Here is a 15,210-nt window from a genome sequence, read left to right as displayed (position 1 = left end):
GGAAAGAAGTTTAGGGGTAACATGAGGGGGAACTTCTTTACTCAGAGAGTGGTAGCTGTGTGGAATGAGCTTCCAGTGGAAGTGGTGGAGGCAGGTTCGATTTTATCATTTAAAAATAAATTGGATAGGTATATGGACGGGAAAGGAATGGAGGGTTATGGTCTGAGTGCAGGTAGATGGGACTAGGTGAGAGTAAGTGTTCGGCACGGACTAGAAGGGCCGAGATGGCCTGTTTCCGTGCTGTAATTATTATATGGTTATATGGTTAAGATAGACACAAAAAGCTGGAGTAACTCAGACCCTCTAGTCCAGGCAGGTGGGTCTAGTGTGCAGGAAGGAACTAGAGATGCTGGTTTAAACTGAAGATAGACACAAAAAGCTGGAGTAACTCCGCGGGACAGGCAGCATCTCTGTAGAAAGGTAGGTGACGTTTTGGGTCGAGACATCTTCATACTGAGTTGAAGAGAGCTGACTGAGCTCTCAGTCTGAAGAAGGGTCTCAGCCCAAAACTTCACCTATTCCTTCTTTCCAGAGAAGCTGCCTGACCCGCTGAGTTACTCCAGCATTTTTTGTCTTATCTTCAGTTTAAACCAGCATCTGTAGTTCCTTCCTGCACACTAGTACCACCTGCTTGGACTAGAGGGTCTGAGTTATAGGGAGAGGTTGAGCAGGCTATGACTTTGTTCCTTGGAGCGCAGGAGGAAGAGGGGTGATTTTATAGAAACCAATAGAGGAATAGATTGGGTGAATGCACAGAGACTTTTATCTGGAGTCGGGGAATCTAGAACCAGAGGCTACAGGTTAAAGGTGAGGGGGAAAGATTTAATAGGAATCTGAGAGGCAACTTTTTTATGGGGAGGGTGGTGGGTGTATGGAACAAGTTGCTGGAGGAGGTAGTTGAGGCCGGGACTATCCCGCCGTTTAGGACATGTTCATGGATAGGACAGGTTCAGGGGGATATGAGCAGGTGGGACTAGTGTAGATGGGACGTGTTGGTCGGTGTGGGCAAGTTGGGCCAAAGGGCCTCTTTCCACACTGTATCACTCTATGACTCATTATCGCAACATTTGGAGTATTGCGAGCAGTTTTGGGCGCCCCATGTCTGAGGAAGGATGTGCTGGAGATGGAGAGGGCCCAGGGGAGGTTTACGAGAATGATCCCGGGGATGATTGGGTTAACGTACGATGAGCGTTTGACGGCGCTGGGCCTGTACTCGCTGGAGTTTAGAGGGATGAGGGGAAGCCTCATTGAAACTTACTGAATAGTGAAAGGCCTGGATAGAGTGGATGTGGAGAGGATGTTCCCACTAGTGGGAGAGTCTAGGACCAGAGGGCGCAGCGTCAGAATAAAAGGACGCACATTGAGAAAGGAGATGTGGAGGAATTACTTTAGCCAGAGGGTGGTGAATCTGTGGAAATCTTTACCACAGACGACTGTGGAGGCCAAGCCAGTGGGTGTTTTTAGGCGGAGATTGACAGATTCTTGATCAGTACGGGAGTCAGAGGTTATGGGGAGAAGGCAGGAGAATGGGGTTAGGAGGGAGAGATAGATCAGCCATGATTGAATGGCGGAGTAGACTTGATGGGCCGAATGGCCTAATTCTGCTCCGAGAACGTATGAACGTGTGAAACAGAAACATAGAAAATAGGTGCAGGAGTAGGCCATTCAGCCCTTCGAGCCTGCACCGCCATTCAATATGATCATGGCTGATCATCCAACTCAGTATCCTGTACCTGCCTTCTCTCCATACCCCCTGATCCCTTTAGCCACAAGGGCCACATCTAACTCCCTCTTAAATATAGCCAATGAACTGTGGCCTCAACTACCTTCTGTGGCAGAGAATTCCACAGATTCACCACTCTCTGTGTGAAAAATGTTTTTTCTCATCTCGGTCCTAAAAGACTTCCCTCCTATCCTTAAACTGTGACCCCCTTGTCCTGGACTTCCCCAACATCGGGAACAATCTTCCTGCATCTAGCCTGTCCAACCCCTTAAGAATTTTGTACGTTTCTGTAAGATCTTAAAGAAGGGTCTCGACCCGAAAGGTCACCCGTTCCTTCACTCCAGAGATGCTGCCTGTCCCGCGGAGTTACTCCAGCATTTGTTGTCTATCTTCGGTTTATCTGCACATTGTTGCAGAATTGATGTAGAATATAGATGACTCTGGCCCCAAGACAGTGTCTCAGCTGCCTGGGGGTGAGGAGCTGACGCTGCCCACCTGCGCCCTCTGATGGCGGGCTGCGGCAGGACAGGGCAGGGCGGCAACTTGTCAGCTCCCATTTGCCAACAGTTGCATCTTCCCTGTGATGAAGCCAAGCATGACCTTAATAATAACAAACAGCACCGAGGCACTCCCTGCTACATGAATCAATATTAAGATCACTGGCAGAAGAGGCGCTACACAGTGCATGCTTCAGCGCACTCTGTAAATGGCTCATTTGTAATCATGTATTGCCTTTCCGCCGACTGGATAGCACGCAACAAAAGCTTTTCACTGCACCTCGGTACACGTGACAATAAACTAAACTGAAATGCTTCGCCTCGTCCACTGAAAGCTTGCAGTGCCAAGGTCATAAGGTCATAATTATAGGAGCAGAACTAAGCCATTCGGCCCATCGAGTCTGCTCCGCCATTCAATCATGGCTGATCTATCTCTCCCTCCCAATCCCAATTCTCCTGCCTTCTCCCCGTAACCCCTGATACCCGTACCAATCAAGAATCTATCTATCTCTGCCTTCAATATATCCACTGACTTGGCCTCCACAGCCTTCTACATAGAAACATGGACAATAGGTGCAGGAGTAGGCCATTCGGCCCTTTGAGCCAGCACCACCATTCAATATGATCATGGCTGATCATCCAGAATCAGTACCCTGTTCCGACTTTTTCCCCATATCCCTCGATTCCTTTTTCATTGAGCACATGTTTCCTGCCTCTAGCGTATCCAAACCCTTAATAATCGTATATGTTTCAGTAAGATAATAAGACCTCTTGATTAGTTTAGTTTAGAGATACAGCGCGGAAACAGGCCCTTCGGCCCACCGAGTCCGCACCGACCATTGATCACTGCACACTAGCACTGACACTCGGGACAATGTACAATTTTACCGAGGCCAGTTTAACCTACAAACCTGCACGTCTTTGGAGTGTGGGAGGAAACCGGAGCACCCGGAGAAAACCCACGCAGGTCACGGGGAGAACGTGCAAACTCCACACACACAGACGGGGAGAATGTGCAAACTCCACACATGCCCCATCTACAGTAGTCCCACCTCTAAGCCTATCCTGCCCCATGTAACCTTTGTATCTTTGTTACACTGTTAGCTACAAGTGTGATTGATGGCACCGTGACTTTTACAGGTTAACACTGGGAAAGAATGACGTGCTGACGTTTTTCGATGGGGACGACCTGACGGCCAGAATATTGGGTCAATACTCGGGAAACCACCATCCCTTCAAGCTCTACACCACCATGGCAGACGCCACCATCCAGTTCCAATCGGATCCGGCCAGCAACGTGTTTGGGTACCAACAAGGTTTTGTCATTCATTTTGAAGGTGAGCCATCTCATGTTGTCCAACATTGACCATCGAAGGGAATCTGCAGGAAGAAGGGTTTCGGCCCGAAACGTTGCCTATTTCCTTCGCTCCATAGATGCTGCTGCACCCGCTGAGTTTCTCCAGCACTTTTGTCCACCTTCGATTTTCCAGCATCTGCAGTTCCTTCTTAAATAAGGGATCTAGAGGTGTCGCTGCCTCAAAACAGCAGCCAGCATCACCAGAGACCCACACCACCCTGCCCACGCTCTCATCTCACGCCTGTTATAAGTTCATACGTCATTTGAGCAGAATTAGGCCATTCAGCCCATCGATTCTACTCCATGGTCTATCATTGACTTTAAGTTTTCTTTCATTGAACCACTCATAATAAGTAACTGAAATAAAAATCAGATGGATGTAAATGCAGCAGTTGGCCCAATTTTCTAAAGTTCATAAGCTATTGGAGCAGAATTAAGAGCAAATTTCTCTAATTTCCCCTCCCTCTCCGCCCCTCCCCCACCCTAGTCATCTTGTTAATGGCCTGTCCCACGTGGTGATTTTTTTCGGCGACTGCCGGCATCATTGACTGACGTATCAGGTCACCGAATAATTCGCGGCGTGATGACGTATCGACGCGCGGCGTCTCCTCGAGAGTCGCAACATTTTTTTTGTCGCCGCTGGATTTTGAAACGTTCAAAATCTTTCGGCGACACTGATATGACGCCTACAGTCGCCGAAAAAAAATCGCCAAGTGGGACAGGCCCTTTAGTTTCCCCGTTTTTATCCTTTCGTTATCATCTCTTCCACAGCCAACAATGGACCATTGTGGGCTCCACCTTTCTTGGTCATTTGTGCCGGTTGTGATTTCCATTCAGTTCAGTTTAGTTTATTGCCGAGGTACAATGAAAAGCTTTTGTTGTGTGCTAACAATACAATACAATACAATTTATTTGTCATTTGAACCCCATTGAGGTTCAAACGAAATGTTGTTTCTGCAGTCATACACACAAGAAAGAACCAAGACACAGACACAATTTACACAAACATCCATCACAGCGCATCTCCTCCTCACTGTGATGGAAGGCAAAGACTTATCTCTCCCCTGCACTTCCCATTCCCCTCCCGATGTCAGTCAAAGCCCCCGGCGGGCGATGGTAATTGTCCCGCGGCCATTAACGCCGCGCCGAGTGATGCAAGGCCGCGCTCCAATTCTTTTTGGAGCCCCCGGCGGGCGTTAGCAAAGTCCCCAGCCATTCCAAGCCGCGCCGGGCGGTGATGTAAGGCCCCGCTCCAGGTACTCTTCAACCCCGCAACTCGGGCGGGTGAAGTCGCCGTTGCGGAAGCCCCGAAAAGTGGTCTCCCAGCAGGGACCCGCGGGCTCCCCGTGTCACTGTCCACCAGACCTGCGGTTGGAGCCTCCGAATCCCCGGGGTCAGGTCGCAGCCGAGCGCCACCACAGCTCCGCCCGCTCCGAACTCGGCCAGCTCCGCGATGGTGAGTAGGTCCGCAGGCTCCGTGACTGGAGCCCCAGGTCGTTCCTGCTGGAGGCCGCTCCACGGTGCTCAGCCCCAACGACAATGGAGACCCGACAGAGAAAAGGTCGGGTTCTCCGTGCAGGGGATAGATTTTAAAAGTTTCCCCCGCCCCTCCCCACACACATACACAAAAAAATAAAATAAAAACTACATTCAAACGAGACAAAAAATAATAGAATTTTAAAAAAAACAGACGGACTGCAGAGGCCGCTGCTACGTGAGCCGCGCCGCCCAGTCAGCGGAAAGACAGTACATGATTATAATCGAGCCATTTACTGTGAACAGATACATGATAAGGGACTAACGTTTAGTGCAAGATAAAGCCAGCAAAGTCCGATCAAGGATAGTCCGAGGGTCACCAATAAGGTAGATAGTAGTTCAGTACCGCTCTCTGGTTGTGGTAGGATGGTTCAGTTGCCTGATAACAGCCGGGAAGAAACTGTCCCCGCATCTGGAGGCGTGCGTTTTCACACTTCTGTACCTTTTTCCGATGGGAGAGGGGAGAAGAGGGAGTGGCCGGGGTGCGACTGGTCCTTGATGATGCTGCTGGCCTTGCCGAGGCAGCGTGAGGTGTAGATGGAGTCAACGGAAGGGAGGTTGGTTTGTGTGGTGGTCTGGGCTGCGCCTACAACTCTTTGCAATTTCTTGCGCTCTTGGACGGAGCCGTTCCCAAACCGTGCTGTGATGCATCCCAATGTCCTGCTCCTCTTCACACCTCTAGTTTCCCCCTCCCCTGACTCTGTCCGAAGACGGGTCTCAACCCGAGACATCACCCATCCTTTTTCTCCAGAGATACTGCCTGAGTTATTATAGCACTTTGTGTCTGTCTTCATGTTAAATGTCAAGTTTACACAAGAATTCCAGTGCAGTTACCAAGGTCTTCACATCATGGAAAACGGGTCATTTCCTAAATTAACTGCTGTGATCTTTGTAGCTGTAACATCAATAATGGATCATCGGTTCCTGCAGATTTGACCTTACGTTTTATTCAAGAACAATTCCTCATTGGTAGAAAGTTTTTTGCAACCTTTAAAGGTCGACCCTGCAATTTGTCAGCATGTCAGTAATTGCCTTTGTTGTTTCATTAGGTATAGCCAATTTAAGAACGGTTCTCGCAAACACATTTGACACATAATTATGAAATTCGCAGCTGAGGGTGCCAATCATAATGATTAATATGAGGATGGTCTGCATTGGTAATCGTAGTGATTGATGGTACTGTTCATTGTGAAAGAATTGCTTTGATTCCTTCACAATACGTGAGATTCAACGAGGTTTTCCCCAAGTAAAATTCATCCAAATTCTCAGGTATACAGAGGCTTAGGTTAATTTAAAACAAAGGTAGACACAAAATGCTGGAGTAACTCAGCGGGACAGGCAGCATCTCTGGAGAGAAGGAATTGGTGACGTTTCGTGTTGAGACCCTTCTTCAGTTTAGTTGAAGGTGGACACAAAATGCTGGAGAAACTCAGCGGGTGAGGCAGTGTCTATGGAGGGAAGGAATAGGTGATGTTTCAGGTCGAGACCCTTCTTCAGACTGATGTGGGGGTGGGGGGGCGGGAAGAAGAAAAGACGAGGCGGAGACAGTGGGCTGTGGGAGAGCTGGGGAGGGGAGGGGAAGGAGGAAGAAAGCAGGGACTACCTGAAATTGGAGAAGTCAATGTTCATACCGCTGGGGTGTAAACTGCCCAAGCGAAATATGAGGTGCTGCTCCTCCAATTTGCGGTGGGACTCAGTTTAGTTGAGTTGAGTTTAGTTTCAGAGATTCAGCGCGGAAACAGGCCCTTCGGCCCACCGAGTCCACACCGACCAGCACTCTTACACATGAGGAACTACTTTTTTAAACATTTTTATACCAAGCCAATCAACCTACAAACCTGCGACGTGCAGTGGGGTGTGGGAGGAAACCGGAGATCTCGAGGTCACAGGGAGAACGTGCAAACTCCGTACAGACAGCACCCGTAGACAGGATTGAACCCGGGTCTCTGGCGCTGTGAGGCGCTCTACCGCTGCGCCACCGTGTCGCCCAGCGAATACAGAGGCACGCCGAATTATTTCGTCTTTGATTTTGCCGTGACATTGAACACTGAGGGACTTGAAAATTGGCGCATTCCCCAGCCCCCCCGACAGATAGGCCCATCCCTGCATTTTCTTGGATTCATTACTCCCGCATCGCCAGTTATATTGTTCTTACATTCATCAAAGCAACCTGAAGATTATTGCTGATTCAGCAGCTAAAATGTAGTAGACACAAGGAACTGCAGATGCCGGTTTACAAAGAAAGGACACAAAGTGCTGGAGTAAGCCTGATCAGCAGGTCAGGCAGCTTCTCTGGAGAACGTGGATAGGAGATGTTTTGGGCCGGGATCCTTCTAGCTGCATGGTGGCGCAGCGGTAGAGTTGCTGCCTCACAGCGCCAGAGACCCGGGTTCGATCCTGACTGCCGGGTGCTTGTCTGTACTTGGTTTGGACGTTCTCCCCGTGACCTGCGTGGGTTTTAATAGACAATAGACAATAGGTGCAGGAGCAGGCCATTCGGCCCTTCGAGCCAGCACCACCATTCAATGTGATCATGGCTGATCATCCCCAATCAGTGCCCCTTTCCTGCCTTGTCCCCATATCCCCTGACTCCGCTATCTTTAAGAGTCCTATCTAGCTCTCTCTTGAAAGTATCCAGAGAACCTGCCTCCACCGCCCGACAGAGAATTCCACAGACTCACAACTCTCTGTGTGAAAAAGTGTTTCCTCGTCTCATTTCTAAATGGCTTACCCCTTATTCTGAAACTGTGGCCCCTGGTTCTGGGATTTTCCCCGAGATCTCTGGTGTACTCCCACACTCCAAAGACGAGCAGGTTAATTGGCTTCGGTAAAAATTGTAAATTGTCCCCAGTGTGTGTAGGATAGTGTTAGCGTACGGGGTGATCGGTGGACAGCACAGACTGGATGGACCGAAGGGCCTGTTTCCACGCTGTATCTCTAAAACTAAACTACAGCTGCCAGGTGTACCTGACCACATCTTCATTTGGAATAGCCACTTTTCCCAAAGTTAGGGGCACTCATACAAAGTACATCAATGTACACCATCTCCTTATCATTCTTGTAAACCTCCTCTGGACCCTCTCTAGAGCCAGCACATCCTTCCTCAGATATAGGGCCCACATTTGCTCACAATGCTCCAAATGCGGCCTGACCAGTGCCTTATAGAGCCCCAGCATTACATCTCTGCTTTTGTATTCCAGTCCTCTTGATGTAAATGCTAGCATTGAATTTGCCTTCCTTACTACCGATTTGAGTTGCAAATTAATTTTTTGGGGAATCCTGCACCAGCAACTCGCCAGTCCCTTTGCGACTCCGATTTCTGAATTCTCTCTCCATTTAGAAAATACTTTTGTGATAGAGTCGTAGAGTGATACATCATGGAAACAGGTCCTTCGGCCCAACTTGCCCACACCGGCCAACATGTCCCAGCTACACTAGTCCCACCAGGCTGCGCTTGGCCCATATCCCTCCAAACCTGTCCTATCCATGTACCTGTCCAACTGTTTCTTAAACGTTGGGATAGTCCCTGCCTCAACTACCTCCTCTGGCAGCTCGTTCCATACACCCACCACCCTCTGTGTGAAAAGGTTACCCCTCAGATTGCTATTAAATCTTTTCCCCTTCACCTTGAACCTGCTGTATGTCCTCTGGTCCTCGATTCCCCTACTCTGGTTGGGGAGCTGGAGGATGCAACTTCTGGGGATATTCCAACTACATCAGCCTGTTAACCTTGTGTGCGATCGCGTGCTAAATGCATCCTGCAATACATGCACACACACCCAGGACACGCTGCAAGATATTTTAACTTGCAGACTAATTATACTCAATTAGCTGTTTAAGGCTTTAATGGATACAATTCAATCTGGCTCAATTAACAGCAGAATAATTAATCCGCTGATTCGTCGGGCAAGCAGAATGGAACGCACTGTATTAGCAAAAGATGGATCTGCAATTTATGTGGTTGATTTTTTTCCTGCATCACATACTGTGGAAATGTGCGCTGATGAGTTTTATTTTACGGCGTAGGCATATTTGCTTTGGGCAAGCAGTCTTTCTCGAGAGCCAATATCAAAGGGCAGTGAAGTGGAAAAAAAAACGTGTTGGCCTTTCATTTTCGCCGAATCTGCACAGTTGCCCTTCGCTGGACCCAAGCCCGAATCCCAGGAGAACCACACGAACTCTCGGACCGCGATACAGTATTTATTTAGCGATAGTCTCTTGCCCAGAGTAGGGGAATCGAGGGCCAGAGGAGATAGGTTCAAGGTGAAGGGGAAAAGATTTAAGAGGAATCTGAGAAAAATGCTGGAGAAACCCAGCGGGTGAGGCAGCATCTACGGAGCGAAGGAATAGGTGACGTTTCGGGTCGAGACCCTTCTTCAGACTTGTCTCGACCCGAAACGTCGCCAATTCATTTGCTCCATAGATGCTGCCTCACCCGCTTAGTTTCTCCAGCATTTTTATCTACCTTCGATTTTTCCAGCATCTGCAGTTCCTTCTTAAACATAGGAATCTGAGAGGTAACTTTTTCACACAAAGGGTGGTGGGTGTACGGAACGAGCTGCCAGAGGAGGTAGTTGAGGCTGGGACTATCCCAACATTCAAGAAACAGTTAGACAAGTACATGGATAGGACAGGTTTGGAGGATATGGGCCAAGCGCAGCCTGGTGGGACTAGTGTAGCTAGGACATGTTGGCCGGTGTGGGCAAGTTGGGCCGAAGGACCTGTTTCCATGATGTATCACTCTACGACTCTATCACAAAAGTATTTTCTAAATGGAGAGAGAATCCAGAAATCAGAGTTGCAAAGGGACTGGCGAGTTGCTGGTGCAGGATTCCCAAAAAAATTAATTTGCAACTCGAATCGGTAGTAAGGGAGGCAAATTCAATGCTAGCATTTACATCAAGAGGACTGGAATACAAAAACAGTGATGTAAAAACAGCGGCTACTGACCAAAGGTTTGGTCCATATCCCTACAAAAACGTCCTATCCATGTACCTGTCTAACTGTTTCTTAAACGTTGGGATAGTCCCAGCCTCAACTACCTCCTCTGGCAGCTCGTTCCGTACACCCTTTGTGTGAAGAAGTTACCCCTCAGATTCCTATTAAATCTTCCCCCCTTCACCTTGAACCTATGTCCTCTGGTCCTCGATTCCCCTACTCTCGAAGGGCCGAATGGCCTACTCCTGCACCTGTTGTCTATGACAAGAGACTGGACAAGTGCATTCTGTGCTGACCACGGTATCTCACTCTCTCTCTCTCTCACCCCCACAGAGGTCGCCAGGAACGACACGTGTCCGGAGATCCCGGAGATTCTCAACGGCTGGAAGACGACCTCCCACCCGGAGCTAATCCACGGGACGGTGGTGACCTACCAGTGCTACCCGGGATACGAGCTGCTCGGAGCCGACATCCTCATGTGCCAGTGGGACTTGTCGTGGAGTGGGGACTCACCCCGGTGTGAGAAGAGTAAGTACACTCTTGGATTTCCTCGTGTCAGGCACCTACCATACGCTGAGAGAATGGAGCAGCTGGGCTTGTACACTCTGGAGCGTAGAAGGATGAGAGGGAATCTTATTGAAACATATAAGATTGTTAAGGGTTTGGACACGCTAGAGGCAGGAAACATGTTTCCAATGTTTGGGGGAGTCCAGAACCGGGGGCCACAGTTTAAGAATAAGGGGTAAGCCATTTAGAACGGAGACGAGGAAACACTTTATCACAGAGAGTGGTGAGTCTGTGGAATTCTCTGCCTCAGAGGGCGGTGGAGGCCGGTTCTCTGGATGCTTTCAAGAGAGAGCTAGACAGGGCTCTTAAAGATAGCGGAGTCAGGGGATATGAGAAGAAGGCAGGAACAGGTTACTGATTGGGGATGATCATCCATGATCACATTGAATGGCGGTGCTGGCTCGAAGGGCCGAATGGCCTATTCCTGCGTCTATTGTCTATTGTCAACCTACACCAACATGCTCACTCGATTCAGAGATACAGCGGGCAAACAGGCCCTTCGGCCCACCAAGCCCACGCCGACCAGCCATCACCCCGCTCACACTAGAACTACTTTATCCCACTTTCTCATCCACCCTGCACACTAGGGGTAATTTACAGAGGGCCGATTAATCTCACAAACCTACACGTCTTTGGGATTTGGTAGGAAACCGGAGCAACCTGAGGAAACCCACTTGGTCACGTGGAGAACGTGCAAACTCCACACAGTCAGCACCCGAGGTTGGGATTGACCCTGGGTCTCTGGCGCCGTGAGGCAGCGGCTCGACCCGCTGCACCACTTGTGGTCTATACGGAGCGTTGAAAGCGGATTGAACAAACCTTAAGCCAACTCTTGGCTCTCGACCAATATCAGGGGGTGAATGGAATGAGGAACAAGGGACTACAGATGCTGGTTTCCACCCAGTATGTCAGAGTGAAGGCCGACGCAACTTGGTGGAACTGCACCTCATATTTCACTTGGGCAGCTTACAACCGGGGGCCGGCACGGTGGCGCAGCGATAGAGTCGCTGCCTTACAGATCTTGCAGCGCTGGAGACCCCGGGTTCGATACCGACTAAGGGTGCTGTCTGTACGGAGTTTGTACGATCTCCCTGTGACCTGTGTGGGTTTACTCCGAGATCTTCGGTTTCCTCCCACGCTCCAAAGACTTTGTATGAATGTAAAATTGTCCCTAGTGTGTGTACAATAGTGTTAGTGTGCGGGGGTCGGTACGGACTCGGTGGGCCGAAGGGCCTGTTTCCGCGCTGAATCTCTAAAACTAAAACCCAGCGGTCTGAATATTGACTTCTCTAAAAGTAACCCTTGCTTTCCCTCCCTCTCGGTCGCGGGGAGAACGTGCAAACTCCATACAGGCAGCACCTGTGATCAGGATCGAACGCGGGTCTCTGGCACTGTGAGGCAGCAACTCTGCCGCTGTTAGTATGTTTTGCACTGGGGTCTTGTTTTAAAACGCAGAAGTGGCTTCTATCAAGAGCATGTCCATGCTTTAACACATAGAAGAGAGATATTTTGTTCCTGAGCTAATTCCTATATTTACCACATCAGGGTTAACTTGGCTAAGTTGCCTGACTTTCACCAGCTTGTGAGTTACAGCAGTCTGCTGCCACCTGCTGACAGTCCCAATTCATTACAACACTGTGATTCTACTTCAAGACAAAACCTCTTCCTCAATTAGAGTCATAGACAATAGACAATAGGTGCAGGAGTAGGCCATTCTGCCCTTAGAGCCAGCTCCGCCATTCAATGTGATCATGGCTGATCATCCACATTCAGTACCCCGTTCCTGCCTTCTCCCCGTATCTCCTGACTCCGCTATCTTTAAGAGCTGTATGCAACTCTCTCTTGAAAGTATCCAGAGAATTGGCCTCCACTGTCTTCTGAGGCAGAGAATTCCACAGATTCACAACCCTCTGGGTGAAAAAGTTATTCCTCATCTCCGTTCTAAATGGCCTGCCCCTTATTCTTAAACTGTGACCCCTGGTTCTGGACTCCCCCAACATCGGGAACATGTTTCTTGTGTCTAGCGTGGGTGTAGTTTGTATTCATTGGCTCGATTGTAATCATGTATTGTCTTTCCGCTGACTGGCTAGCAGGCAACAAAAAAGCTTTTGACTGTAGCTCGGCACACGTGACAATAAACGAGACTGTGTTTGTTGTTGTTTTTCTCTCCCCAGTTATATTCTGCGCTGAGCCAAGGGCCATTGACCACAGTCGCAGAGTCGTTTCAGACGCAAAGTTTTCGATCGGGTCGACGGTGCAATACGTGTGCAACAAGGGCTACGCAGTGTCTGGCAGCAGCACCTTGACGTGCTACAACAGGCAGTCTGGCAATCCCAAGTGGAGCGACAAAACGCCAAAGTGTCTACGTGAGTCCAGTGACAGTCACCCCATTGAAACGTTTCTCCAACAGCCAGCTACATTGCTACATTTACTTCTTACATGGCCTGTCCCACTTGCCGATTTTTTCGGCGACTACATTGACTGACGTATCAGGTCACCGAAAAATACGCGGCGTGATGACGTATTGGCACGCGGAGTTTCCTCAAGTGTCGCAACATTTTTGGAGCAGCTATTGGAGCAGAATTAGGAGCAAATTTCACTAAATTCAAGTTGGCCCTTGCATCCCCTCTCTCTCCGCCCCTCCCCCCCGCACCCTAGTCATCTTGTTAATGGCCTGTCTCACATCATTGACTGGACGTATCAGGTCACCGAAACATTTGTGGCGTGATGGCGTATCGACGCGCGGTGATTTTTCAAGTGTCGCCACGTTTTTTTGTCGCCGCTGGATTTTGAAATGTTCGAAATCTTTTGGCGACAACTGATGTAACGCCGGCAGTCGCCGAATAAATGGCCAAGTGGGACAGGCCCTTTACGCGATATTTTTGTGGCGACTGGCCGGCACCCGTGGGGTGACACCTGTATGGTTGTGAGTTAATAATAATAATATCTTTTATTGTCATTGCACGTCAGTGCAACGAGATTTAGTACAAGAAAGGTAAATAAATACAATACATAAATAAGCAAGCTGAATTGATTGACGTGACCATCTGAGGGAGACTGTCCAAAGGGGGTGGGTGGGGGGGCACTCATTAGGGCCGGTTCAGAGCCGCTATAGCTCTTGGGATAAAACTGTTCCTGAGTCTAGAGGTTCGGGCGTAGAAGGCCTTGTAACGTCTGCCGGTAGTTGAAACAGACCGTGGCAGGGGTGTGATGAGTCCTTATGGATGCTGAGGGCCTTCCTGAGGCACCGCGTGTGGTAGATGCCCTCCAAGGCTGGTAGCTCTGTCCCGATGATCCGCTGCGCTCTGTTGACGACGCGCTGAAGAGCTCTCCTCTCCGCCTCCGTGCAGCTGAGATACCACACAGAGATGCCATACGTTAGTATGCTCTCTGTGGTGCAGCGGTAGAACGTTGTCAGCAGCTGTTGGGGCAGACCAGTCTTTTTTAATGTCCTCAGGAAGAACAGTCGTTGCTGTGCCTTCTTGACCAGCGCGGCGGTGTTTGTGGACCATGTGAGGTCTTCTGTCCCCCAAAGAGAGAGTGGGGGAGGGAGAGCGAGAGAGTGTGGGGGAGAGAGAAAATGGGGGCGGGAGAGAGAGAGAGAGTGGGGGAGAGAGAAAGTGGGAAAGAGAGAGAGAGAGAGAGAGAGAGAGAGAGAGAGAGAGAGAGAGAGAGAGAGAGAGAGAGAGAGAGAGAGAGAGAGAGAATAGTCGCCCAAAGAGTCGTGCATATTTCTGGTCGCCACTGGATTTTCAACATGTTGAAAATTTTCGGAGATCTGCTGCGACTATGACGGGTGCCGGTAAGTGGCCGAAATAAGACGCGTAAGTGGGACAGGCCCTTAACTTCACTCTCCTTGATCAGATCTTATATTTTAGTTTAGTTTAGATAAAACACACAGACAATAAGACACTCTTGACTCTCGATTCCCCTACTCTGGCCAAAGGACTCTGTGCGTCTTACCCGATCTGTTCCTCTCATGATCAATAGATTATACACCTCTATAAGATCACCCCTCATCCTCCTGCGCTCCAAGGAATAGTCCCAGCCTGCTCAACCTCTCCCTGTGGCTCACACCCTCCAGTCCTGGATTGTTTTTTCTTTATTCCACCGTGTTTAAAAGTATATTGATCTTGGCAGCGGAAATCTTTGAACCGTGTCGTAATCCCGGGGCGCCGGACAACGGTTATCGGACGGCAGAGAAGACGGTGTACCAGACAGGCGAGATCTTGCGGTTTGCCTGCTACGATGGCTATGAGTTAACGGGAGATGCCAGCATCAAATGCCTCCCTGGTCACCCCTCAGAGTGGAGCCACCCACCACCCTTCTGCAAAGGTAATGTTAGTCTGAAGAAATCTATTGGAAAGATCTCATGGGAACCTGAGGGAGAACCTTTTCACACAGAGGGCAGTTGGTGTATGGAACGAGCTGCCGGAGGAGGAGGTTGAGGCTGGGACTATTGCAATGTTTAAGAAACACCTAGACAGGTACATGGATAGGACAGGTTTGGAGGGATATGGGCCAAATGCAGAAACGTGGGACTAGTGCAGATGGGGCACGTTGGCCAGTGTGGGCAAGTTGGGCTAAAGGGC

General features: G+C 49.5%; 1 protein-coding gene across 1 annotated transcript in view; it reads left to right on the top strand.

Moving 5' to 3' along the window:
- LOC116989180 (seizure protein 6-like) overlaps window positions 1-15,210 on the top strand; it is a 68,011-nt gene that overhangs the window by 43,357 nt on the left and 9,444 nt on the right. The window contains exons 7-10 of the mRNA XM_033046404.1: window positions 3,361-3,557; window positions 10,385-10,579; window positions 12,793-12,984; window positions 14,759-14,953. Coding sequence (XP_032902295.1) covers window positions 3,361-3,557; window positions 10,385-10,579; window positions 12,793-12,984; window positions 14,759-14,953 — 779 coding nt within the window. The remainder of the gene's footprint in view (window positions 1-3,360; window positions 3,558-10,384; window positions 10,580-12,792; window positions 12,985-14,758; window positions 14,954-15,210) is intronic.

This window comes from Amblyraja radiata, chromosome 28, assembly GCF_010909765.2.
Source record: "Amblyraja radiata isolate CabotCenter1 chromosome 28, sAmbRad1.1.pri, whole genome shotgun sequence".
Taxonomy (NCBI): Eukaryota; Metazoa; Chordata; class Chondrichthyes; order Rajiformes; family Rajidae; genus Amblyraja; species Amblyraja radiata.
Note: the sequence above shows the minus strand (reverse complement) of the source record. Positions and strands in the feature narration are given on the sequence as shown.